Below are 26,157 nucleotides of genomic sequence, written 5' to 3'. Positions count from 1 at the left end.
TGATACAGAGATGAGGATACTATCATGTTTTCCCAATTCAGGTTTGAATATTAAGTGGAAAGTACAGAAGAGTAGAGTGGTTTGGATCAGTTGATGTTTGTTTCAGATGAAATGGGTAACTAGACTAAGTCCTCGTCTTGTTGGTCTTCTTCCTTCCCCCAGATGTTGCACATAGGTTTCTTACTTTGAATAACCTTTCCAGGTTACTGCTCAAAACTCTGAAATTCTTGTTGGGATGGGTCAGCCTGTGTTACTCCTTTGTTACAGGTTAATATTAGCAAAATTTTAGAATTTTCATCTTGAGTGACTTTACCCCAGATAACATGCTGGTAGTCTGAATGTTTGAGTTTGGCTGCTCTTTTGGTTAGACAAGGGTGTTTCCCCATGCAGTTGTGATTCAAAAGCAGCCTTTCTCCAATATTTTATGTCAAACAACCTAAATCGGAATCAGAAGTGACAGATACAGCCTTAGAGGTTACATTATTTAGTAGGTCTTATATGTAAATGCTATAAAATGACAGGGCTTGCTCTTGATTTGGCTAGATTTGTTCTATTTTCATCTTTTATTCTTAACAAAGTTAAATGTTCTGGGTAATGAGGTAAATAAGCACAGTAGAAAACAATTTAAAGATAAACATATTAAGAAATATGGAAATATTCTTGTGTTCCCTGGAGGGTGGCTTCTAGATTACAAATACGTTGCTTAAATTTTTTGTAGAATAGAGGAGAATTTTAACTGAAAAAGTGGCAATCTTTGTTTGTAACAGCTGCTGACTATGCATTGCCTATTTTTCTTCTGTATTAATGGGGTGAAAAATGTGACTGTTCATGTGATCTGTCAGATTTTTCCTCATTTGTAGCACTATTTTTCTACATCCCTTTTTTTGTTTATGTAAACTTTTGACAGGAGGGTTTCAATTGTGATCCAGACCTTAAGGATTATTTTCAGCTGTGTGTGTAAAACTGCAATGAAATATTTCTCTTTTATGAGACTGTTGTTTAGTTAATGTATTGTAATAATTCCTTTTAATAATAAAAATCTTAATTTGTAACAAATTTCTATGAATAATCTCTCTTATTTATAAGAGTTCTTTATGAGTAATAACAAGGTAGACTCTAATTGCCAGGGTACTCCCTTTGTTTTCTTCCAGTCATGCTGTAGTCAAAATAATGTGATTAATGAAATAAGAGAACAGTAATCATTTGTGATCTGCTGGATGCAAACATCACTTCTCTGGAATCTGAAGACTAGCCAGGCCTCCTGGCTATAATGTAATTTTTTTATTAGATTAACTGTTTTTGGTGTTACACAGGTCCTCATCACAGAACTTTATCTGGATGTATGTGTTGAGTATTTTAAAAAATGTGCATGTGAATCTTGAATTGCTCCTTTTTAATGCATTAAAAGGCAGATGTTGTCTGTCAAGTAATGGGGTTTTGGGCTCTGGGGAATTTTTCTATTGCATGATTGGCTATTTTAGCTACTCTTGACTAGCATGACCTAGCTGAGTGTGAGATTTCTTTATAGGTATAAATCCTGTCTCTTAATCCTTTAAGTTCTATGTGTACGGAATACGCTGATTTCCCATTGTGCATATTTTTACCAGCTAACTATAGAAGAGTGTTATTGGTGTTCAAGAGACTGTCAACAGGAGTTGAAAAGAAGAGCACGGTATCTAGGAGAGGTTCGAAGAAAGACACACGAATTTATGTAAATTAATCAAGCTGAACTACAAAATATTGTTTGGAATTAGACCCTGAAACTCTTAGCTTTGCAGCTAGTTTTTTTTAACTTTTCACTGTACAGCCATGCAGGAGTGGGTAGGTGAAAGACCTTGGAGGAACAGTTATATGGGGGAACTCTTACCTTAGGAGACATATAGAGATGGATTAATCTTTAAAACTATTTTTTCCTTGTTTTTAGATAAAAGTTTGTTGCAAATTTTGGGGAGGAGTGTAGGAAGTGAAATGTTTCATTTGGTGGGCTGGTAGTCTCTGAAGTTTGACTTGCTGCCTTATTTTTTTTTTTCTTCGGTGTGTTGGTTTGTGTGGGTTTTTTTTTCTTTTTTTTTTTTTTTTTTTCTTCCTTCACTGTGGCCGGGGAGTTCGCTCTTTAGACTTGATGACTGTGGCAGTTATTGTGGATTAAGACAGTGAAATCTCTTTGAAAATCATTAGATTCTTTTTTGCCTTAGCTCAAGATGTCGCATCAATAATGTAATACACAATATTATAATACTATGTGCATTAATAAGTCTATAATATAGTGGTACTAATGTAATAAGAAAAGAATGACACGTGGATTTTAGCTTGGATTTTGTTTAATCACCTGTGTGCGTCACTGTTCCAGCTGGCATCCAGTCCAAATTTAATGTTCTTATTCAGTTTTGGGATGTTACTCTTTATGAGGCAAAGCCAGCGTGATGTAGCATATTACTACTGTTCTTAAGAGAATGTCAAAGACAAGCCCTTTTGTAAGAGCAGTGAGTCTCTAGCCTGCAGGATTAACTGGTGTGGAATGTTAATGGAACTGTATCTTATTCCATTATATTTTTTGCTTATAGTAGTTTATCTGAAACTATTCAATATTAATATAGGAAGCCAAAATGCTCTACAAAGACCCAAGCGCAACTCATGACTGTTCCATGTCGTTTTACTAACTTTATAAGTTATTGACCTATTAGTGTATGATTTACAGCTGCTAGTATAATTTTGAACTGATGAGAAACACTTGTTTTATTAAAAATCTAAATTTCCTGGTGGAGCAGAATTAAGATATTCTGTGTTGTCTGAAAAAAGACAAACTTAGAGCAGCTGAAAAATTAGGATAGCTCAGCTCAATATGAGGTAACATCAGTAGTACAATATGTTATGTGTTCTCATATTACCTACCTCATTAATATGTGTATAATATAATTAATAAAATAATACCATGAAGTTATAAAACAGGTGGATTTTAGTACAGGCTGCTTTTTCATGGGTCACGTTTAATGTAGTTGCTAGAAAGGTTAGTATATCACTGAAATTTCCAACTTATTTTTTTAAGTTGAATTTATACATTTAAAAACACCTACCTATTTATGTCTATTACTTGTAGAAACCATCACATTTATAGTGATATCTGTGTGTAATGGGAGACTGTGTTTTAATGACTTTCTGAGGAAGGCATCCTTTTTTTAAAAAAAGAAAGTATAAAAAATACACAAATTGAAAGGAACATTAAAATCATTTCCATAAACCTAGATACCTAGTTTGCTGAATCAAACTGTGCTTAAAATAATTCCGATTAAATAGATGTACTGTACTACTAATTTAGAACTTTATACAGAGAACTTTAATTAGTGATGACTGAATAATGAAAAAAATAGAATTGATGTTGACTAATGGGATGCATGTGTGTGTTCAAATGGTGTTTAATTAGTCTGCTTATTCTGGATCCTGTGGAGAGCTATTGTGCTTAATAGCAGGGATTAGAGGTGAAAAACTTTCGTTTTCCTGTAGTGTGGAAAAAAACTTCAGGTAGCAGTCAAGGTGCAAGAGCTGTCTATGAGAGCAATATGATGCATTTTAATCAGTTTTCATTGAGTTCGTGGTTGGCAGGCTATTTCTGTCATCTTTTGCCACAGAGACGAGAGTAAGCTTTTTAAAATTAAATAGCCAATTGTAAGAGTTGCATTGGTCTAAAATCTTTGAACCTTCCCTTCAAAGTTATATTTGACATTTCGAGTTACATGAAAATTGCCCTCTTGTAGCATCTAGGTCAGTGTTTTTGCTTGTGAGAAGATAAGGTAAATAAATGATGTCTTGACTATTAAAAGCAAGAAGTTTGTGATGCTTTCTCTGTTTGTTTGATTTCCTGTTAATTTTCTTCTTAATTTGGGGTTTCTGATGAAAAAATGAAGACCTTATGTGGAAAGTCTTATAGCAAGCAATTACATTTTTAAGGGAAGTGAAGTTTGCAGTAGGGATTTTTAATATTATTTAGAAAATGAAGTAGTGCTGTCCTCTAAAATAATGGATTTCAAGAGGGAGGAGTAAGGACTATATATATGGAGTGATAGATTAGAAAAATCAGGTTTAATGTTTATGCAAATATTTGGGCTCAAACTACTGTTCTGCAAATGAAGCAAGTTAGAGAATTTCTCTTCTAAGTTTGAGGGAGTTGCATGGTATTCCTTTGCGTATGACCATTAGCTGTTATTAAACTTTTGCAACACATGTAAGACTGGTAGACTTGTTATGGGGACGTTTCTAGTTTAACCCCAAATCTGCTGAAGTAATGTGGGGCTCCTGAACTTTTCTGTCTCTGCTATCAGAGCTTTAGAGTGGTATGTTTAGATCTAATGATGTTGCACAGTGCTTTGCGTAGCAGCTGTGGTTTCAGGGCATGCTTCAGCAGGGAAGGAAGGAAGTTAGGTGACAATGAAAAAGGAAACACAAATTGAACGGATTCAAAAAAGCGAAAACAGCAGAGACTTGGGAAAGGATTTACTGTTCTGTGATTTTTCTTCACTATTACTGGTCTGAAAAAGTTTTTTTTCTTTTAAATCTATTTCTGAAGAAAAATGTTTTTTAAATTAGTGTTTAAAATGCAGCCAATGACTAATGCAGAAATAACTGAATGGAAGAACAGATTCTCTCCCCCTCCCTGCTGCTGGCAATTCTGAGGTGAAGATTATTTAAGTAGCTTATATTTTAAATCCAGATTGACATTTTGTGATTATGAAGTCACTTTCTTGAATTTCCAGTGCAGTTACATAATCAGAAATCCTTCCTGAATCATTTCCTGTCCTTTTGTGTCATTTTCTTCTCCTGGCTTCACTCTTCTTGAGCTCGAATTAACTTTTATGGAGGCTTCTATGCTTTCTGCATGAAAGTTTGTGAAACCATATCAAGAACATGATCTGCAATACCACATGGAATAAGCTTCACTTGACTTAAATAGTTGACTTGAGAACAAAATCACAGCTGCTGATTATTCTGAAAATAAATTACTAAAAGCAAAAATGTAGTGGTGCTTTGAGAATTCTCAGAAGCTTACCCAGTTAAGATTGCAAGATTTAATTTTCTTGAAATGTAAGGAAATGTCAATGTCAATGCCTTATTCTCTAGAGTTGTTGGGGGTGAACGAGTGTTTCAGTGCCAGCCCTGTTGGAGGGGTGGCAGCAGCACATGCCAGCAACCAAACTAGAGATCCCTTTGACTTAATTAAATGTTGTAGCAGACAGAATAAATTATAGTTTAACTGCAGAGGTAGGATTAGCAAAAAGTTAGAGTGGGGGCTACCCAGTTTACGGTACAGTAGACATTCACTTTGAAGTCTTTCTGTTTAGGCTCTTGTATTTTTGGCTTACGTTAAATGAGCAGGGCTGAGACTTAGGTCTGTGTGGCAAGTATGAATTTGGTGAGATATATGCTGTATGAGTGCAGAGATCAAGACATGGTTTGGGGATGAGAATGTGTGAGAAATGGTTGAAGTGGCTTGAAGGTGAAGTGGATATGAGATGAGGATATCTGGCTGTGGTCTTATATGAGAGGAGGTCAGGAGATACCATGGGAAGAACAAGGGAGATCTTGGGTATGGGGAATGGCACTTGATTTGGTGGAATGAGTAGGAGGATTAAGAACATGGGCCAAGGTTGTAAGGGGCAGTGGATAGTGGTGGTGGAGCATGGAGCTACTGTTTTTTCTGTTTTGGGAAGGCAGCATGTGTGTGGTCAGGCAAGCAGGGACGCGGGGCCCTTACGGGGTTTTTACAGAGTGTACATCTCTGGTACTGTTGCCAGTGGCAAAAGTTCAGTGAAACTTAATTATAATTAATTTGTTATCTTACTGAGTTTGTCAAGTTCACCCTTTTAAACATTCACAAATGAAGTTACATCATTAGAGAGTCAGATGTCCACATAAATCAAGCAATCTAGTGGGAGAGTGTTAGACTTAACAAAACACAGGTCGGTGTTCTTGTACTTCAGCTCCAGGATGTCAGAAACAATGAAGATGCCAAATGTGTTTTTCTCCTCTTACGCTGCCACCATTACACACCTTTGATTGCTCTGTGAGTTTTCTTTGAAGAAGTGAGTGGAAGAAGAGCCATATTTTTGAAGAAGAGTCTTATATTTTGGAAAACAGAAACCAAGAGAGATATCTTCTAATTTTGTTCTGAACAAAGTTCTAGTTTTTCCTGTCTCAGCACTTGGATTTGTTGATAGACTCCTTGCAGGTGACTGAATGCAGGATGTATTGGTGGGAGCAAAAGAATTAAATAATATGTGCTTGTGCTGCGTAAGGTAGTCTTAAAACACTGCAGAAAGAAAGAAAAGCAAGATTGTGTAGTCAGAGAAGGTATTTGACTTTTGTACAACAGAATTGACTTAATCTTATCTTCAGCTGCTAGATTCACAGAATCGCAAATGGTTGAAGTTGGAAGGTACCTCTGGAGATAATCTGCTCCTGGCCCCCTGTTCAAGCAGGGCCACCTAGAGCCAGTTGCCCAGGACAGTGTCCAGATGGCTTTCAAATATCTCCAAGGATAGAGAGTCTACAGCCTTCCTGGGCAACCTGTGCCATTGCTCGGTCAACCTCACAGTGAAAAAATGTTTCCTGATGGTCTGAGGGAACACTGTATGTGTTTCATTTCATGCCTACGGCTAGTGGGCACCACTGAAAAGAGCCTGGCTCTATATACTTTGTGCCATCCCTTCAGATGTTTATATGCATTGAGGAGTTCCCTGCTGAACCTTCTCTTCTTGCAGCAGAATAGTTCCAGCTCTCTGAGTCTTGCCTCATAGGAGAGATGTTCCAGTCCTTTAATCATCTTTGTGGCCCTTCGCTGGACTCTGCAGTACGTCCATGTCTTGTTCATACTGGGGAGCCCAGGACTGGACGCGGTACTCCAGGTGTGGCCTCATCAGTGCTGAGTAGAGGGGAAGGGTCACCTCCCTCAACCTGCTGGCAGCGCTGCTAATGCAGCCCAGGACACCCATTAGCCTTCTCTGCAGCAAGGGCACATTGGTGGCTCATGTTCAGCTGTGTCCACCAGGACCCCCAGGGCCTTTGTGCAAAGCTGCCTTCCAGCTGGACGGCCCCCAGCATGTGCTGGTGCCTGGGGTTGTCCCTCCCCGGGTGCAGGACTTTGCACTCCTCCTTGCTGAACCCACGAGGCTCCTGTCAGCCCATTTCTCCAGCCTGTCGAGGGCCTGTGGATGGCAACACAACTTTCTGGCATATTAGCCACTCCTCTCCGTTTCTGTTGATTAAGTGAAATATTTCTCGTAAGGGAGTTGTGAGGCTTCTTTTTATAGTTACAGAGTTTTGGGATCATGAAAATAAAATTGCTTGAACGATTTATCACTTCAACTCAGGCTTTTTCACTTTTGGCTATCATAGTGGCAACTTACTGTTTAATATGTCTACCAAACATAAAGTAGATTAATAGTGAACTTGTTACAGTTGGAATTGAGTAGCCTTTAGTTATGTCAGATTACTGTTTCTTGATTGTCCTTTGAGTTGGTTGCTTTGATTATTGCTAAAAATAATAGTTCAGTGTTCCTTTACTTTCAAACATGTCTTCTTTCTCCACTCCAACACATACACCACCCGCAAAATGTTAACTACAACCTGATTAAGAGCAAAATTGTTATCTGAAGGCTGCTTGTGGAGTGAGCTTCCACAGGAAGTATTTGGAGAAGGAGGAGGAACTCTCTCTGACCTATAATCCGGGTGGTTTCTCTATCTATATGCAACACACCAAGAAAATGACTTTGATAAGAATTTGAACGTCAAACCCAAAGCAGAAGAAATTTTGTTTACTTCTTCAGTTTTTAGTTGCGTGCAGGACATGTGTGAACTTTGTGCCGTGGGAAAGAATTAGAGGTTACAAAATAGAGAAAATTCTTGATTCTACTTTACAGCAATGCTTAGGAAAGTAGTAAGGTTTCTGAAATAAAACAGTGCTGCATTATGAAGAACCTTGAATTCAAAGCCTGTAGGTCCGTAGATGGTAAACTTAAGGTCTGTGAGAATAATTTTCCATATGAAAGTGATCTCAGAATGTAGAATAAAAGGTATGAAAAGGCAGTTTATTAGACAAAAAACTCTGTGACAACCATAATTTATTATGCGGACCATTTGGAGGGTTGCCTCACTATTTTTCCAAGCTTCTATTTTAGCACAGGTTAGCATTCAACAGGTTAATGTAGGTTGGTTTGTTTTTTTTTTTTTTGAATCTTCTATCATGTATGAGCCAAAAAGAAGTGTCTTTAGGTGTTTTTGCAAGAAAAAAGTTGTGAAAAATAAATTCCTTAAGTACCCCTCTAAAGTATATGACCACATCTGATGAAACAGAAAGTAAACGCCATTTATTTTTGAAATATTTATAGAGTAAGAACAACGCAAGAAATTTGGTCAGTGGTGAACGGCTGTTGTATTTTTTTCCTTTTTGCATTGTTGAAGTGCAGCTTTACTTCGAACTACTCCATTTTTTAATTTAAAAAAAGCCAAATGTAAAGCTTTTAGTGAAACACAGAATCTTTGCAAAAGCTGTTATGTGCTCTCTAGCTCTGGTAGAACAGGGACTGTACCTTTTGGTAAAGCATGGTCACGGTGTAATTCTGGTGTTGCAGAACTGATAAACTCTAGGTAAGCTGAATGATGTCTAGCTCACACTGTGTGATTCTTTTCCGTCTTAGCCCCCGGAGATAGGAAATAGCAAGTGACAAATAGGTAGGATGTGACAGCTCATACTTTATGCCGAAAGAAAAAAGGTGGAAATCATTAATGAGTGGATTTCTGAAGTATGCAATATGAAAGTCACAAAACTACTGTGGTGATTTAGTGTGTTACAGTGGTGTCAAAACATGAAACTTGTCTTTAATTCTTCATGGTAAGTGAGGTTAGCTAGCTCAGCAGATGGCTTCCCTGCTGGTGGTTGTGGCTCTTCAAAATCTGAAATCTTCAAAATATCTTTAGGAGATAGATCAAAATAAAGTATTAAGTGGGCTTCTGTGTATAATGGGAAATATTTTGCAGCGATTGTGTAAGTAATGTCTTTGTGTTACTCCTCAGTTAAACCACTTCAGATCTGAATACTAGTTACATAACACAAAGATGCTTCTGAATAAGCCTTCTGCAGTTTTTTTTAAATGTCTCCACTGCACCACTTTGGTATGCAAAAGGTATTCTGTTTTTCAGTTTCGTGTACTCCCCTCCTCCCTTACGCTGCATGGCTGCAGATTACTGCCTGGTTATTATGGATTTCACTGGGGATGTTGACACCTGTTTTGCAGTGTTTTATAAAGCAGAGAACAACATCAGTAGAAGACAAGTTATCCCAGTCCTTAGGATTCTTCAAGGGAGATCCAAATTGATAAATCATTAGGAGACTCACGTTACTGCTGGTGCTTTCCCAAGTGCTGCCAGCTAGCACAGTTCCTGCCATTTGTTCTGTTGCAAGTATTTGTCCTATTGCACACATAACGTATTGGGAGCTGACCTGGGCTGAGGTGACCCTTCACTCTTCCCCAGGCACAGCTGGTTTTAGTCCTGATCGGTTCCATAATCTGGCTCTGCATGTGAGAGGAGGCATTATGGCAGCTGGAAGGAAAACAGAGGGCTCTGAGAGATGCTTTGCACAGCAGAGCCAGTTTGAACTGTTTACATACCTTTATGAACCTGTGCCTCGGTGTAGTGTGTTCTGGTTGAGTGCCCAGCTCTTCAGTTGCTGGTTTGGAGAGGGGACTATTGACTTCCTTCATGCATCCCTGTTTTGTGACTTTGTTTGGATAGCTTTTCCTGAAGGGAAAAAGGACACCTCTCCCCATGCCCCCCCCCGATTATTGCATGATGTTATCTTGAATGTGTGGATAGTTCTGAGACCAAATCCATGCTTTTGAGAATTTTTCAGAGAACGTTCATCTTGCTGTACTTGAGCATATCTAAAAGTTACTTCTTTGTGCTTTTAGTCTGAAAATAGCATAGCTAGAGAATCAGATATTCTGAAGGTAATTTTAAACCCCTGTCATATATACACACAATGAATATACTAGTGAGGTGATACATGTGTTTTCTTTCTTCTGGGACAAAATATAAAATCTGATGTATTTTGAATGTTAGCTTGAAAGAAAATTGTTTTGTGTAACTATATATATTTTTATTATTTTATATATAAAAATATACTTATATATTATTTTTAACAGCTTGCTTTTACACGAGATGGACTATGTGGCTTGTGGAATGAAATGGTAAAAGATGGGGAGATTGTATATCCTGGAACAGAGTTAACACAAAGTGGTGAACTACCTCCAAGAAAAGGTATGGATTTTTAAATTATTTTTTTCTTTGTTCATTTTTTCTTTCATCACAATGATGAAAATGGAATTCAGATTTCATAGTATCACAGAACTTTGGATTATTATCACCTGTCTATACGATTTGGTATTTATGTTTTGAATTAAATACAATTGAAACTGATTTCTTAAACATACAGAAAAGTAATGTCTAACCCTTCAAGTGAAGACTTAAATATTTTCCAGCCCTTTGAAATTAAACTTCATAAATAGGCATGTTGTTAGAGAGGCTTGGCAGTGTCCTCTTGTTTGGTATGCTTGATGTGTTTACAGCTGAAGCCTTTGTTTAAAGGAAGTGGACTGAGGAATGGGGTAAAGCCAATACTGCTACTTCTAATCTTGTTTACAGTCTTCATAAAGTAACTAAAAGGTCAGCTAAAAAAGTGTGCACAATCTTAACTGAGAATGTAGTGTTGTGGGTTTTTTTTGTCTTCTACTGTACTTGAGAGCAGTTCAAATGTGAATCTTTCAAATGGAAGAGTAGTAGATTTATTTAGATTGCCTTCATGGAGGTGGATTTTGTTTTGTGATGGGCTGTGACAAAATGGAGTGATTCTACTTTTGCCTTTTTTCCTTTTTCTGATTGTGGTGCTCTTTTGACTGCTGATGGAACAGAAAATTAAACTAGTCAAAAAAGGAAGAGGTTTAGGTTTCCTAACCTGGGGCACCACATGGTCAGATGAGTTTTGTCCATAACTTATGTGACCCCCAAATAAATGAGGCTCTGTCTAGGTGAGGAGTGGAAATACTGCTTTTGGTGGAAGTGAACTATTATTTCAGCTTCTGTTACTTCCTGAACTGTACTGTTGAATAGACATGATATTTCAAACTAGCAATGCTCAATTTCTTAGGGAGTTTTTTTTTTTTTTTGTACCTATGGTTCATCATTTTTAACAGAGGGGAGGGGGGAGTCTTTTTGGCTAGAGGAAGTTATTTCTACAGGAAAGAAGCCATAATAAGTAGTTTGAGGAAAGTGAATTACACATTATTTTTATCAAGAGTATAAGCTTTCTGGAATGGGAGTGGCTGCAAGCTGTAGTAAGGACTGGAATTATGCTCCTGTTTCAGAGTTAGAAAACTCTTTTGTCATGCTGCTGCTGGGCCTTATGAATATTATTGTTGATACTGGAAAAAGCTACAGCTGATCTTATAGAAAAGGGTACTACAACAGCTGCTCATTAAATGAGTGGAGGTAGTGTAGTATTTCTTTTCTTGGGATTGGCTAGTTTCATGTGTATTATTAGAAGGCATCATGAACTTGATGCAGTGAAGGGAGGGGTTATCCTCTAAATGAACTGTGGGTGATGCTTTGCCATTCACTGACAGCTCACGATAGAGGTATTGTGACAGTAGTGGTATAAGGATTCAGCACACTCTGCTCTCATGCAGCAAAAAGATAACAGACATCTATAATAATAAAGACAATATATTAAAGTAAATATCTGCTTTACATGTGAAATCGATGCAGTTTCCTCTTTTTGTGCCAGATGCTCACACATTGTTTTTAGAGTTGTAACTGTGGGTTTTTGACAGAAAACAATTCTTCCAGTATCTTTATTGCTAAATACCCATATTGGTTCGTTACAGTGCTGTAGTACTTCAATGATTCTGAGAAAGCTTATGGAGAGATATCATAGTATAATTGCTATTTGTTTTCAGGGGTATCATTGAAATGTCAAATAGGAAAATGCAAGCTGTCAGTTCTGATCCAAAATGTAGAGAGCAGTATAATGTAAAAACCCAGAAGTCCTAAGCAAGTCAATCATCCATGACTTAATATGTTTATTCACACTTGGGACACCTATTCTGAATGATGTGAAACTTCTTTTTGTTGTTTGCTGGAAGTATGTACGTACACATGACTTCGAAGGATCAAAAAGATATGAGGTGTTAAAGGCGGTAGGGTACTGTTACTTAAAAATACAGAAATTCTAACAGCTTACTGTAGAAATAAGGCAATTTTTAATCTTAAAATGTCAGTGGTTCGAACTGTGATAAGGCTTCTGAAAGCTTTTATAACTGGTGTGTTTTGTGCTTGGTGTTGTGTGTGGGTTTTTTCTTTATTAAACCAAGACTGCCACTTGTTTCCTGTACTGTATTGTGGTGGGCTGACCTTTGCTAGCTGCCCACCCAGCTTCTCACTCACTGCCCCTCTTCAACAGGGCAGAGGAAGAAAACAAAATGGAAAAGCTCATGGGTCAAGATAAGGCTAGGGAGATGACTTACCAGTTACTTTCATGGGCAAAATAGACTTGGTTTGGAGAAAATATCTTAATTGGCAATAAATAAAATTAAATTAAGAGTTGGATAGTGAGTAGCAAAGAAAAATTGAAACAACACCTTCCCCTTGCCCTCCCTTCTGGAGGGGTTAAGTGTAGGTATTATACAGCACAGATCACGTTATGTTCATTTCCTCAGCTGGAGTGTTTGCGTTCTTCTGCATAGATACTTGTAAAACATCTATTTCTTGAAAAGCTACAGTAGTTTAGACATTTAAATACAGCTTTTTCAGGCTCTTATGTCTTTAAAATTAGTGCATGTGTTGTCTTTCGGTGAAATTAGCATTCATAAATACCATTGTGCTGGCCTACAGGATTGGTAAAATACAACCATCTTGCTTGCTGGATTTGAGCTTTGAGAAGAAAAACTAATCAAGTCTTTTTTTGGTTAATATCAATCAGATTATTTGATTCTATTAGGCAGTAGTGAATTGTGGAACCAGAAAAACTGGTGGTTAGTTTACATCTCTGAACTTGCAGCTCAAATTGAGTTTCATGAAATAAAAGGCTGGAGTATTTTTGTCTGTTTAGTTGGTAGTTACTTTTTTTTGCCTAAACAATCTATAAAAGTAATTCAAGAAGAGAGGGAAAAGTACATACAAATAATGGGGTTTATATAAAAAGCAATAAATTTTAATCTCAATATTCAGATTTTGCTGCTAAATTGACTAATTCGGAGAGAAATTGAAGATGTTGCTGAAGTAGTCTTTTTGTAAAAAAAAAAATCAGTCTGTTTTAAAAAGCTTTGATTTATCCCTATCCATTGTAACTCCTTTTCTTCATTAGTGCTGTAGTGCTGTGTTGGTGCTGACTGGGCTGCTCAGAAGAGGTACTTCATTCTTTCAGTGGGTATTGGCACTGGCAATAGATTGAAGAACCTGCTATTGATAGCAAAAAGCATTCCTTTTCTCTCTGGGAAGAATATGCAAGTGGTGTATTATTCCCCCTCTGTTAGCAAGAACATGTGGTTAGGAATAACCTCTTTGTTTTTTCTTCATGGCACTTTAAGCAAAACAGCTTTGATAAACGTGTTTAGCAGATTTGCTTGTTTCCAAGTATCATCTGAGGACACAGCTGTGACAGAAGTGATGTCCAGATACAGGTGCACTTGCAACATGGCGTGTACTTAAAAGATAATTAGACTGATCTGAGGAAATTTGGATGAGATTAATATCTTGTGTGCTGGAAACTATGTACTAAAAATAATAAGAAATATTAATTAGTGTTGTTCTTACTAAATTTTTAAGTTAGAGAACCATTAATGCAAAATTTTAAGACATTACCAGTCAACTACATAGGTCTCTCTTTTGTGGGTGGTTGTTAAATTTTTGATTCTGCAAACTTCTGTATAAGTGGAGATTTCTGTTTCAGTTAGCTATTTTAAGTTCCAGGGCAAAACCAGAAAATTATCAGCTTCATGCCTCTGTCCTGCCTTTGGTAAACATTGTGGGCTTCCTCTTTGCTTCTGTTCCCCCTTTCCTGAAAGCTGGACTTTTGTCAGCATAGTGCCATTGAATCCACAAACCTCATTCAGTGTTGCACCTGCAAATAGATAATAAAGTCCAAATGCCACAAGTGATTCCAGAGAGGCTGGCAGAAACTAAATCTTTATGATACAGTACGTGGGAATTTGGTTATGGTGGCGGCTACTGTTCAGACCATGTATGTACCAAACTGTAGTAGTGAGCAGGCATATAGGCTGGCTCCTGCTTTGAGCCTCCTTGTGCAAGAAAGAACTTGTTAAAATTGAGAAACGTGCGTCTTCTATTTTCTCCTTGCCTCGACCCAGCTATATTGGCTGTACCCAGTGTCTCGAGCATTCAGTACTCAGCTGTAATTATTATACTCTCTTTGCAGGATAAAGGGAAGTCTGTAGTCACCCTGTTGGACAGTTTGACTTCATAAGTGTAAAATGCTTTATTGCATATTCAACAGATAGTTTAAAAATGCTTTTTAAAAAATAATATACCAGGGAAGAAAAGAAACTTTATTTCTGATTAGGATTACGAGATCAGAATTTTCTGTCACCTGGACTTCTACACCTGGAAGGCTGTGTAAACATGATTTGCAAATGGTTAGGCATGCATCCTTCCTTCACAAATAATTATCAAATGAAGTTTATGCATGTGTATATACATATAAAAGAAAAGCTCTTTGACAGAAATCAAATTATTATTTTGTATTGCAGCTGAAAGATTTCCTGGATCTGGGACTGCCGAATACTGTTTTAGAGTGCTTGTAAAATAGGACCCTTGTTTAACGCACACTGTGTAACTTTCTGCCTTGTGAATGGCAACATCTGTTGGGAAACTGTTGCATGCTTTTTCCTTCTACCGAGGGATTCCTAACACTGTTGACACTGTTCACTGGCATTTAAGAGCAACAGAAGATCAAGCTGTAGCAGGTGCCAGAGGCAACTGTACAGTGACATTATTTTGTTCATTGACTATGAAATGTAAGTTCCACCTTTAGCTGTTTCCTTTTTATCCTCTCTTATACTGTATTAGGCTATTGCTGTGCAAGGTAGAGCACACGTGGTAAGCTACTGCGCTTTGGCTTGGGAGCAAACCTCTAAGTGAGCTTGAAAGATGAAGGAACTTCTTGAGGATGGCTACTTGAGTTGCTCAGTTTTGACTGACCTCAGCTTGGAGGCTTAAAATTGTAAACCAAAACAGTTAAGAGAAAGTTCTTTCAGGGAAATGGTACACATTTTGTGTTTCCTCCACCACAATATTCATGCTTCAGTCTGAGAAAAATGAAATTAAAACAGGTTTTCACACTGCATGCATTGTTTTGAAAACTTGTTATTTTGGCCTGTGCTGGCTTCACTCAAGATTTCTTCCTCCCTGCCCCTCTTCCTGAAAAAACTTTGGGGCTCCCTTTTGATAAATCCCTCTCATTAAGCATAACTGAGTCTCCACGGTTATGGCATCTGTGTTGCTGCTTTCAATCTAGAGTGATACCAACTTTGTCCCTTATGAGTTTTTTTGCAAGTATACTGGAAAGTCTGTTGAACTTTGACATGGGCTTTTTAGCTCACTCAGTCTCACTTCTTCCTCATTGCTCCCCTTTTCTGATCATACAGATGATGGGGGAGGGGAAATCCTTCTTGTGGATTTGTGTGTCAGGGTTGTTTCTATACAATGCAGAGCTTAAGTTCCCACCTGGACTGGGACCTTCTCCATTTGCAGGGAGGAGCTGAGCAAAATGACTGACTGTAGCCCTATGTTGTCACCCTTTCCCAAGGATCTGTTAGAAAGTGTAACAAGTTCTCTTCCAGCTGCCTGCAAAATGCAATGTCTTGGCACAAACCCCTTCTACCCACTAAGTAAAATCCCAGACCCTCTGGAGTGTGCCTCTAGATGTGTGGGTGAGTGGAGAGACAGTGACATTATGGTGTTACAGTGGGAATATTCTGAACTACTGGAGCTAAACAGGGTCCTTAGTCACTGATTTAACTCTGTTACGGAATGTGCTTTTAATATTATTGGCTTGCACCTTGGAATAGAAACAGCTAGATTCAGTCACATTTTGGACATGTGTTACCAGGCTGATGATTGCTGTAGTACTGGCTGTTCCTTGGTGTTTGAGAGAAATGGTTATACACTCTATGATTGCTGCTTACAAGTGGGATGTCCAAACTGCTTTTTGCTGTTCTTAGGTGGCTTTGCTATTCCTCCCTTAGCCCTCAATCTCAGCTTCAGCATGCATGCTGCAGTTCTGTCTCCTTTACCGCGCTCCCAGTTCTCCCTGAGTCACCTCCTGAGCACTAGTGTGTGTTATAGGTTAGGAAGCGTTGGCTTTAATTTAAAACTTGTATAATTAAGGCACCTTAAAAAGGTTTATTTTGGGAAGTGCTGTTGTCTACAGTCTAACAAATTTTTAACAGAGGCAATCACAGATCCAGTTGCAACCAATTACCCATTCATTTTTTTCAGGCCTGATAGAAAGAGTTGAATGTTTTTGTACATTGTGATAGGTGTATTTTGTGTATTTGAGGTGATGAGAGCCTTTGATCGCCAAGTGGGGTCCTGGTGAGTCTGAGGCAGGCTGCGGTCAGATATGCTGTGTCTGGCTGCAGCTGTAAACCTCTTGCTTATTATTGTCTTCTGACTTACACTGGTACAAATGTGTATGTTTTGGGTGTGTGGGTTGAGATAGGGAAAAAGACAAGATTCTAATGGTTGACTGGCTTGTTGTGGCCTGCACTTTTATGAGGGAGCCTTTGTAGACTAGATTGGCAGATGGGAATGGAAGACCAGTAATCTTTAAGAGCCTGGTGAAAATGGGTAGAACCTAAGCTCTTAATGGGTAAGTTCAGTGTTGGACTTGAGAAACTTTGGAGGGTATTTGTAGAAAAGGTCAGGGTGAGGAAAGCAGTTGCCAATATGGCCCTTGATTGCAAGGCAGTCTTGTGCATTGAACTGACTGAAGGTATGGATATGGTTTTCCATGTCCCCAGTATGAATAAGGACAGACTTCCAGGTGTCTAGTTCTACTGTGTTTAGAAAATTGGAACTTAAATGCAACCTTTGATTAGAGAGATAAGTGACTATAGTGTCTGTGTTCTGTCTTTATGAACGTGATCTCAAAAGGATTGTAAACGCTGTTTTGTTGCTTGGGCAGAAAGTGGTGGTATTATTTTCATTATTAGCTGGTAATTACTAAGATGCTGAATATGTTACAGATGTTGAAATACTGCTGCATAAAATTAGTGTAAATGCCAATATATAGCTCTCCTTAACTTTGAAATTAAGGTAATTGCTGTCTTTTTTCCTGTGTTGGTAATATGAAAACAAATTAATACTACAGAAATGTGGATAGTTGGGAGCAAAATCTGACTTGAAAGTGCATTCTTTGTGATACCGTGTGTTGCAAATCCTTTGTAAGCCTTACATATGGTATTGATATTAAATGTTCATCCTCAGTAGGAGGTTACAGCAGTGATTTCTGGATTCTAAGGTCAGTCTTATGAAATGTAACGTGAGACCTAGCACCTGTGACAGTTAACATGGTAAAATGCTACTTCTTCCCCCGCATGGCCTCCCCTCCCCCTTAATGATAAACAATATTTCTGCAAACTTGTGGGCTGGGCACTTCACCTTTACATTTCTAATAACTGAATTAAAGGGGAAAATAAGCTTAACTGGTCTCTTTTTCTACACCACCCACCCCCACCCCCCCACCCCCCCCGCTTTGTTTCTTCAGATGATAGCACTGAATGCCAAACTGCATCAAAGAAAGAAGAGCAAAATGACAAAGAAAAGAAAGATGAAGAGGAGACTCCACTGCCCACTTACAGGGCCAAATCAATTGTTGAGAGCTGGGTGTGGGGCAAACAACCAGGTATTACAACTGTTTTGGATATTCTTACTGAATCATTACATATTCTACATTGATCGCTACTTCTGTAGCATCAGGAAGTAATTGGATCAAATGTGTATGCTGACAGATGCATCTGTTAGGTTAGTGGAGTAAGTTGGATAAGTGATTAACTGTGGTGGAAGTTAAACATTTACTGTAATTAAGTTCAGATTTGATTAGACTCATGAAGAGTCAGTTTTCACCTTTCATGCTGCTGGAAGGAATGATAAACTGACTTGGGACAAATGCAGTGAAATGTTATAATGCCTTCAGAATATTATTCTTTTGGTTGCAGATGCTAAAAAGAAATTGCTTAGTTTCTGAAGCCTGAATCTTCTGCAGGCAATAAAGGTTTAATAGGTGATTTTTCTTCTGATTTCATGGTCTGGTTGATAAGTTTGACCTTCCTCCCATGATTGATTCAAAATCGTTAGTTCAGTTAACTGTCTTGTCCTGACCTTTGCTGGCAGTAATCTCATCTATGATGGCAGTGGTAAAATGGTTTGTGTGTTCCCATCTTCATGTATGGCTCTGTAAAATACTGATTTTGATGTTGAAGCTCAGACTTTATTACTGCAGAGCAGCAATTCATTGTCTAAAATTGTCTGTGTTTAAAAATAGCAGATCAGAAGCAGCTTCACTTCAGTGGTTTGTTTTACAGTTCTGGGGCATGATTTTGCCTGATTCAGATGTTGGCATTTACAGCTTTGGAGACATCTGTTGTGCCCCTTTTCCTTTCCCCTCATGCAGAAGCACTTGAAGATCCCTAGGAGAAGTATCGTCTCTTCAGTGCCAGAATCTGCATCTTGTGTAGCCCTGTTTGCTTGGGAAGCTATTTGTTTCTGTTGAGCCACAGGTCAGCTGCCAGTCTGCTGTCCTCTGCTCTGTGCCAGCCAGCTTGCTCCCTTTTCTTAAGGACAGGAGGACAGATGGACTTGCTGTCACTCTAGTAGTGAGACAGAATTTTGCAGTGTAGGAGGAGTGAAAAGAATTGCCACTACATTGGAAGGGGGAGTGAGAATTGAATATGTTGAAGTGATGTAAGCTGAAGGTCACATTATTTTTGGTTTATTTTTTTATTTAGTGTTTGTTGCTGAGGAGTGAAATAAAACTGTTTTACAAAATGGTAGTCTAAATGCCAAGTATCTTACCAAACTTCTCCCAACTGACCAAGGTGTTTGGGACAAGACATGGCCTTTAAGCTCACCCTACAAGTATTTCTTAAAAATTGGTAAAAACATTGTTTAGAAAAGAAGGGATGCATGTGTTTGGAGTTTTCAGAAAGAAATAACTTGCTGTCTTGTATTGACTTTTAGTGCTTACATATAGTATGGTTTATTGATACACATACAGATACTTATTCTAGAAATAACTTAAAGACTTTAATAAATTTGTATTCCTTGGTCTCTGTTACTATTTGTGCTCTAAGTTTGCATCACCTAGATGTGACATACAAATCCTTAAACAATATTACAAACACACTTGCAGTTCGTTTATAGAAGTGTTACAGGTGGCTTTTGTTCATGATTGTAGGTAACTTTGTTTTGTATTTGTCGGAAATACAGCTAACAGTTGCCTTTTGAGCCATCCTAGCTTTTGTGGCTTGGTAATTAATTTTGAAAAAATACAGAGAATCATTTGAATTTTAATACTTCGTATAAGTGTTTCATAAAATAAGGAGAACTGTTTTAAGCTTTTCTTTTGTCAGCCTTCATAAACAAATAAAATGAACCTTTGAACATTTGCCTGTCAAAAGTAGGAAGGAACTTTTGAAAAGGAGAATTGATTCTTAAATACGTTGTTCTTGATCAAGTAAGAATTAAAGACATACTTGTAAAGGAATATAAAACATAAATGAAAACATAGTAAGATACAATTTGGAGATGTGAGCTTGGAGTTCTACAAAAAGAGCTGAAGAGGCATTTGAAGTCTGTGTTTCAGGTCCATACCCTGAATGATTTTTACTGAATTTAATGATTTACAATCTTATATTATGAAAATGGTATCTAGACATTAGACAGTTTGTATCTATGTATTACAACACTTCTAAAATAATCTCATTTTGTAAAGATATGTGAAGGATCATGCTATTGAACTTGAGCAGGCTAATTCAGGTCAGTGGGCCTTGTGACATCCTTTCCCCCTGAGGGCTCAGATTTTGAGAGCACACACAAAAATCTGTTCATGAAGTGTGTTGAGAAGCAGTACTTCTTGTACCCCCAAGCCCTGTGCTTGTTTTGTCATCCTGGCACAAGTTCAGAGAAGCAAAATGCTTTCCCTAGTTCTAATATATGCCAAGATCACTGCTCTGCCAGAAAAGGGCAAAGAGGTCATATCCCTTTTTTTTTTTTTGTTGTTTTTGGAGTGGCCTTCTTACACCAAGTGCTGTAAAAATTTGTAAGATTAATTAATACATGGGTAAGTCATTATTTGACTTTAAGGTGTTTTTCCTTCTCTCTTGCATCTTGGTGTTAACCTGTTTCATATTTGGCTGTTAACTGATGGCAATGTTGAACTATTCAGGCCTCAGTTTTGACACGAGTGCTTCTTTACAACACCTATTCCTGCTGGATGTTCCTTATTCTGTTCCTACCAGCTTGTGTGTTCTTTAACCAGTTCTTGTGATTCTTCCTAAAAAATCTTGTTTTACTTCTTTCATCACTTTTCTTTTTAAGAAAATACTTGTTTTTTAACATCTTACATGATTTGGAGAGAAGTCTTGGTGTTCAGCCCTGGATATGGGGAGAAAAAAAAGAGGAAGTAGTTGTTCAAAACCTACAGAAAATAGAGCAGTGTTTAGGTTTTTTTGGGCTTCTTTTTCTTGGTTGTGATATGCTTTAGATTGGCTGTATTGAGTCAAACCAAAGGGCAGTCTAGTCCAGTGTCCTGACAGCAACAGCATAAATAGCAGTAGCCAAGTGAGTGATTAGGTCTTATATTTATACATTATCTGTAGCCTATAGACTTTGAGCCAGAGGTGGTGATATGGAAGAATGAGAAGGTGTGTTTGGATTCCTCTGCATTTTGTTTTGCTGGAGCATGAGTGTGCATGGCATAACTTGGTAGGCTTTAAGATCTTTGATGTTGATTTTTTTTTTTCCTATTTGTCCCTTTTGAACATTCTGAACTTTTAGCATCCACAGTTACATGTAGCAGGGAGCTTTGTAATTCAACTGTTGATCACATGAATATTATCTCCTCCTAGTCCTTGACTTGATGTTGGCATCTGTTGGTTTCACCTAATGCCCTGTTGTCCTTACATTTGGAAGAACCAGTGAGTGGTTGTTCCTTACCTATCTTCCCCAGCGCTGGTGGGGTGTGTTTTTTGTGTTTTAAGGATTCTGTCATAATCATCCCTGGTTATACTTTTTCCTCACTGAGGATTTTATCTCATGATAAAATCTCTTTGTGTACAGAAGGTGTACTAAACATTTAGCTCTTTCCTTTCTTGTTCCTACCCACCACTCTCCCCCTGTTTTATGCTGTGGAAGATGGGTTGGGAACTGTATATACCACTTCAGCTGTGGGTTTTGTGAAGTGATATAATGATCTCTGGTTTTTGTTCTGTCTCGATGCCCTGTTTTTCTAGCTGCTATTTACAGTGGACCAATTTCTTGGATCTATCCTGCTGTAGTGCCAAGATCTCATTCCTGAGTAAAAGGTCCTTTGGAGACCTTTGAACAGGGAAACCTGGGATTTTGTTTCCCTTGCTCATCAGTGTACATCTACCATTTCATTGTTCCCTTACTTAATTGCCTTCATACTTTTGCAGTTGGCTGTCATCGTTGCTTAAGTAGTACCAACAGACCTAATGAACTAAACAGTTGTCTCCATTTTGATACTATTTATGCATGTATGGAACAGCAGAGGAATTTATACAGGTTTCTGTGGGACTTGTTGCTCCTAAGTGTGTATCAGCTATTCATTTATGCTCCTGGATGCATTCCGTATGTGTGTCTACCAGTGTTGAGAGTTCTAACCCCTAGCATTTAATATATGTTAATATTGGGTGTTTAGAAACGTCTCTGATACACTGTATCTTCATAGCTATAAAGTGTGAGAGATTTGAGCATTTTCAACTTCCATCTGAAAGTGCAGTTTTCCCTTGAGATGAATCCTGTTTCTTTTTTTGTTGTGTTTTGGTTTTGTTTTTAGTTTTTGTTTTTTGTCTTAGGGAAAAACCACTGGCTAAATCTTTCTCAAGGCTTAACATTGTAGAGCCAGCTCCCTTTGTGGGTATGGTTTTAATAAATATGTATTTATTAATACCACTTGAGGTAAGGTAGTTTTTATTTCTTGAAGAAAATAAACACCCCAACTGGTGCAACAACTATGTGTATAAAAATCCCCTTAACTTTTAGAGAGATATGATTCAAATTCACTGTAATCTGATCTCATTTTGTATGTTTGAGATACTAGATATTGCATACTGGCAGACAAGGTTAGTTTACATTCACCTTCATTGCTGTCTGAATAGAAAATGCTACTTTATACTTGTAAGTTTCAGGAGGAATGTTAGTGTTCTGTTTCCTATGTAGGGCAACTAAGTAAATAATCTTAATGCAAACATCCTTAAATGAATAAACAATACACAGCTGAAGTGGGAATATGATTTTTGTGTGTAGTCAGATCTGGTTTATATTATGAATTAATCTTAATCTATTATGCTGGTAAATCAGTGTCATGATGTTACACGTCTGGGGTTTCCTCATGTATGAACGAGGGCTTGTTTACAGACGGTGCTGCATCTTATTTTTCCAATGTTGTTAGTGTGGCTGATTGCACCAAGAAATGCTTTGGAGGCTATGCTGAAGGGGGCAGGTTAAAATTACCCATGTGAGTTCAGTGAGATACTGTTGAGAATGTGTTGCTACCAACAGCAGTCAAATCTTCCTGTGTTTGCTTTGTGAGAGAGGAGACAGGCAGAACTTTCATCCTGTAAGGGCTCTTAGTTACATGATTAAAATTAAATTTGTATTGGGTTCAAAAGTAGTTAAAAGCAGTCATCGCCTTCGAGAAACTTTTTTAAGCTCCTTTATAGTGACATTTTCTACTTTAATAAAATTTCTTGATGAATGCTTTCAAATTTAGATTTAGAAATGCTGACAAAAGAATGGTTTGGTCAGAGGTTGAAATCTGACCTCCTGTTTTACATTTCTTAGAACTCCATCTTTTTTTTTCTTTTACTTTTTTACTTCTTGGAGGAGATTTTAACTTGTCTCCTTTCCACACACACATCCCTCACCCCCCTACCCCCCCTCCAACTTGAAAGCTGTTGTCCAGCTCTAAGTATCTTATGTGGTTGCTGTTTATGTTCTTAAGGGGTATGTGCATGTGTGTATATATTTTTACACACACAAGTCTTAGTTCTTGCTATTTTGTTATGTGCATGACTATTTGAGCATCAATTTAAACAAGTTTTTCTCAGGATATACAACTTTTGAAAATTAAGCACCCGGCCACATAACAAGATGCATTCTGAATGTGCATGCAACCATTCATTATTTCTCCTACTGAATACTAATAAGGTGAGGTCTGCTGATGGTCAGTTTCTGAATACAGAAGCAGAGAGAAGGAAGCTAAATGCCCTGTAGAAATTATATTCTTTGTTAGTATAAAATAATTTGGGGAACATATTTAGCTTTGTTTTTTTAAGGAAATGACGTGTCTGTGATTGCATGTTTGTTTTTCCCTCTCAGATGTTGCATCCACTCATTCTGTGGTGATGGCTTATAGGCATCATTAGATGTCTGTTAAGCCAAGCCAAGTGCATCTTCTGTCTGCTCTTTGTCCAGTGAAAATACTGTGTAGTGGAAGGGGAAGGAGGAGACAAAATATAAAAATCTCTAGGAAATTAGAGCACGTTAGTTCTGCTGCTTACAGGAATGTGTGCTCATTATAACAGTAGATTCTTGCCAAATTCTCTTTGAAATGTGTTTTGATTTTTTTAGGTCTGAAATCTCTCCACACCGTAGCATCTATATTTGCCTTTACTGAAGCTTGTGACTCAACCAAAGTCTTTGAAGCTTTTCTGTTTGATATTGGCATTTTTAAGGTCCTTAATATACCAGTTACAAGCCCATGGTGTTCCATACAAGAGCTAATAAAATAAGCATTAAGAAACCATTTAATATGTTAAATGATTTATTTTAGCTGCTAAAACAGGTGCAAACATGCCTTTGGCTACCTGTCTTAAGGCTCATGTCAAGTTAGTGTTCTGGCTGTGGCTGAAATGGTTAAAGAAGCTACTGTCTTCAGTTGCTTGGTTTGCCCCCCACCCCGGTTTTGCTGGCATACCTAAATAACATGGAACTTCTCAGTTCTGATTGTTGGGGTTAAACACAAATGCTATTTTTCCTTCTAATGCAGAGAACTTCTGGCAGGAGGAATGAAGAAGTGAAGATACATAGTTATGTTAGTTGTTGAGGGGAGGGAGGGAGGGAGGGATGTGATAAATTTTAACAGAAGATGGTAAGCCCCTTACCTATCTCCACCACAGCCAGAATCATATCTTACTATAGTTGTCAGTTAACAAGTATTCTGCTAATGGTAGTTTGAGGATTTAAACTTGTATGGTATGACTTCAACTTTGATAATGTAGGTATGGATTAGTGAATAGTGTGTCTCCACCCTTCATAAAATAACAGACAAAGCAAAGCATTGCAACGGGTGGTTAGCATCAAGGACTGATGTAGTGGCATATGAACAGTTTTGTTTAAAGTGTTCCCTGCAACCTTTTCAGATGAAATTTGAATCGTTACTATTAATAAGCTATTCTCTCATCAGACTATGTAGTTCATTGGTAATAAGTGGTGTTCAGACTTGAGGGTTTATTGAAACCAATTTCATTGGATTGATTCCAGATATATTTAAATCTTTCTGAAGTTGAACTGAATTTTTTTTAAAGATAAATTTACTTACAGTATAAGAGAAGATTTAAAGTGAGGAAGCGTATAGATACATTTCACTTAAAAATAGTGTTGCTTTTAATAAAATAGGACAGTCCTTGGCTTGTTTTTGAGATGTCTGAGTTACAAGACCGCTTTAAACTGTTCCAGCCTTTATTGCACTTTGCATGAGAACTTTATTTTGCATTCTGGAAATACTAAATAAATGTATAAATGGATAAAATATTTAAGAGTGGAATTATTTAATTTCCGTAGAAAGCCTTTCTAAAATTGTAGCCACTTGAGACTGTGAAGGCAAGGTGAGAAGGGGGAAAGAAAATAATTTTATTACAACTAAATCCATAAAACAAGTTTATGCTTCATGCAGGTTATTTTTTTATGGTTTGAATCTTGGTGAGACTAAATCATGTTTTTGATTAGAAAAAAATAGTTTTCCATACAGCGTTTAAGTATTTGAAAACAGTGTATTGTAACTTAAAAGTTCTTCATATTACTAGTTTCTGAATATAAGACTTTGTGATTTTTAGGGCTAATCACTTGAAAATTAAATTCTTTCCAGAGTTTTTCTTTCCAGATCCCTTTTCTTCCTAACAAGTGAAGACAAGATTTTAATTGATTCCTCTTCTAGCCTTGTTGTTTAAATTTGACTTTTTTGGTTGATGTTGACTTCATTGACGGGAAAGCAAAGTAACTTGCTCTTACAGTCTCTTACTTTAGAAAGTGCTATTGTGAGGTTTTGTTTTCTGAAACATTGCATAGTCTGTGAACTATTAAAACAGAATTGAACCTTTGAGGCATTTAAAACCAACAGTAATGATAACTTTTTTTGTCAAATGAGCCAGTTGTCCTATCAGATCATTGCATAGGATGTTGAGTGTCTTGCAGGTTACCCTCGGTATTGCTGACCCATTAGGAATTAATTGTATAGGTGCTGCTATGAAACTTCTTTTTTTCTGCAGAGACACAGTATTGTGTGTTTATACAATGGCCAGCTTTAAAACTGGTGCTTGATGTGCATTCATTGTGTGTGCTTCCATAGGATTCTGTTTTCTATGCATTCAGAGTTCATACAGTAGTTTGTCACATACTGCATCAGAATGGCTGGGATGCTGATAATGACAGTACTGTAGTTGGTTGAAAGTGGTTTGAAAGATGTGCAGCTGTAGACTTTTGGGGAAAGTTCCTCATAAAGTAATTGCTGGAAGATTGTAGGTGGCTTCTGCCTGTCCTAAGGGTTTTTTTCCAGTAGTCCCAATGACATAT

General features: G+C 37.6%; 1 protein-coding gene across 4 annotated transcripts in view; it reads left to right on the top strand.

The window, feature by feature from the left end:
- HERC2 (HECT and RLD domain containing E3 ubiquitin protein ligase 2) overlaps window positions 1–26,157 on the top strand; it is a 112,525-nt gene that overhangs the window by 1,746 nt on the left and 84,622 nt on the right. For 3 of the 4 annotated variants that reach the window (XM_080377359.1, XM_080377358.1, XM_080377360.1), the window contains exons 3-4: window positions 10,194–10,308; window positions 17,831–17,968. In XM_080377359.1, the coding sequence (XP_080233485.1) occupies window positions 10,194–10,308; window positions 17,831–17,968 (253 nt within the window). The remainder of the gene's footprint in view (window positions 1–10,193; window positions 10,309–17,830; window positions 17,969–26,157) is intronic. The other variant, XM_080377361.1, reaches the window with a different exon arrangement.

This window comes from Falco punctatus (assembly GCF_963210335.1).
Source record: "Falco punctatus genome assembly, chromosome: 2".
In the NCBI taxonomy this organism is placed as follows: Eukaryota; Metazoa; Chordata; class Aves; order Falconiformes; family Falconidae; genus Falco; species Falco punctatus.
The sequence above is the reverse complement of the archived record's forward strand: the minus strand, read 5'-3'. Positions and strand labels throughout refer to the sequence as shown.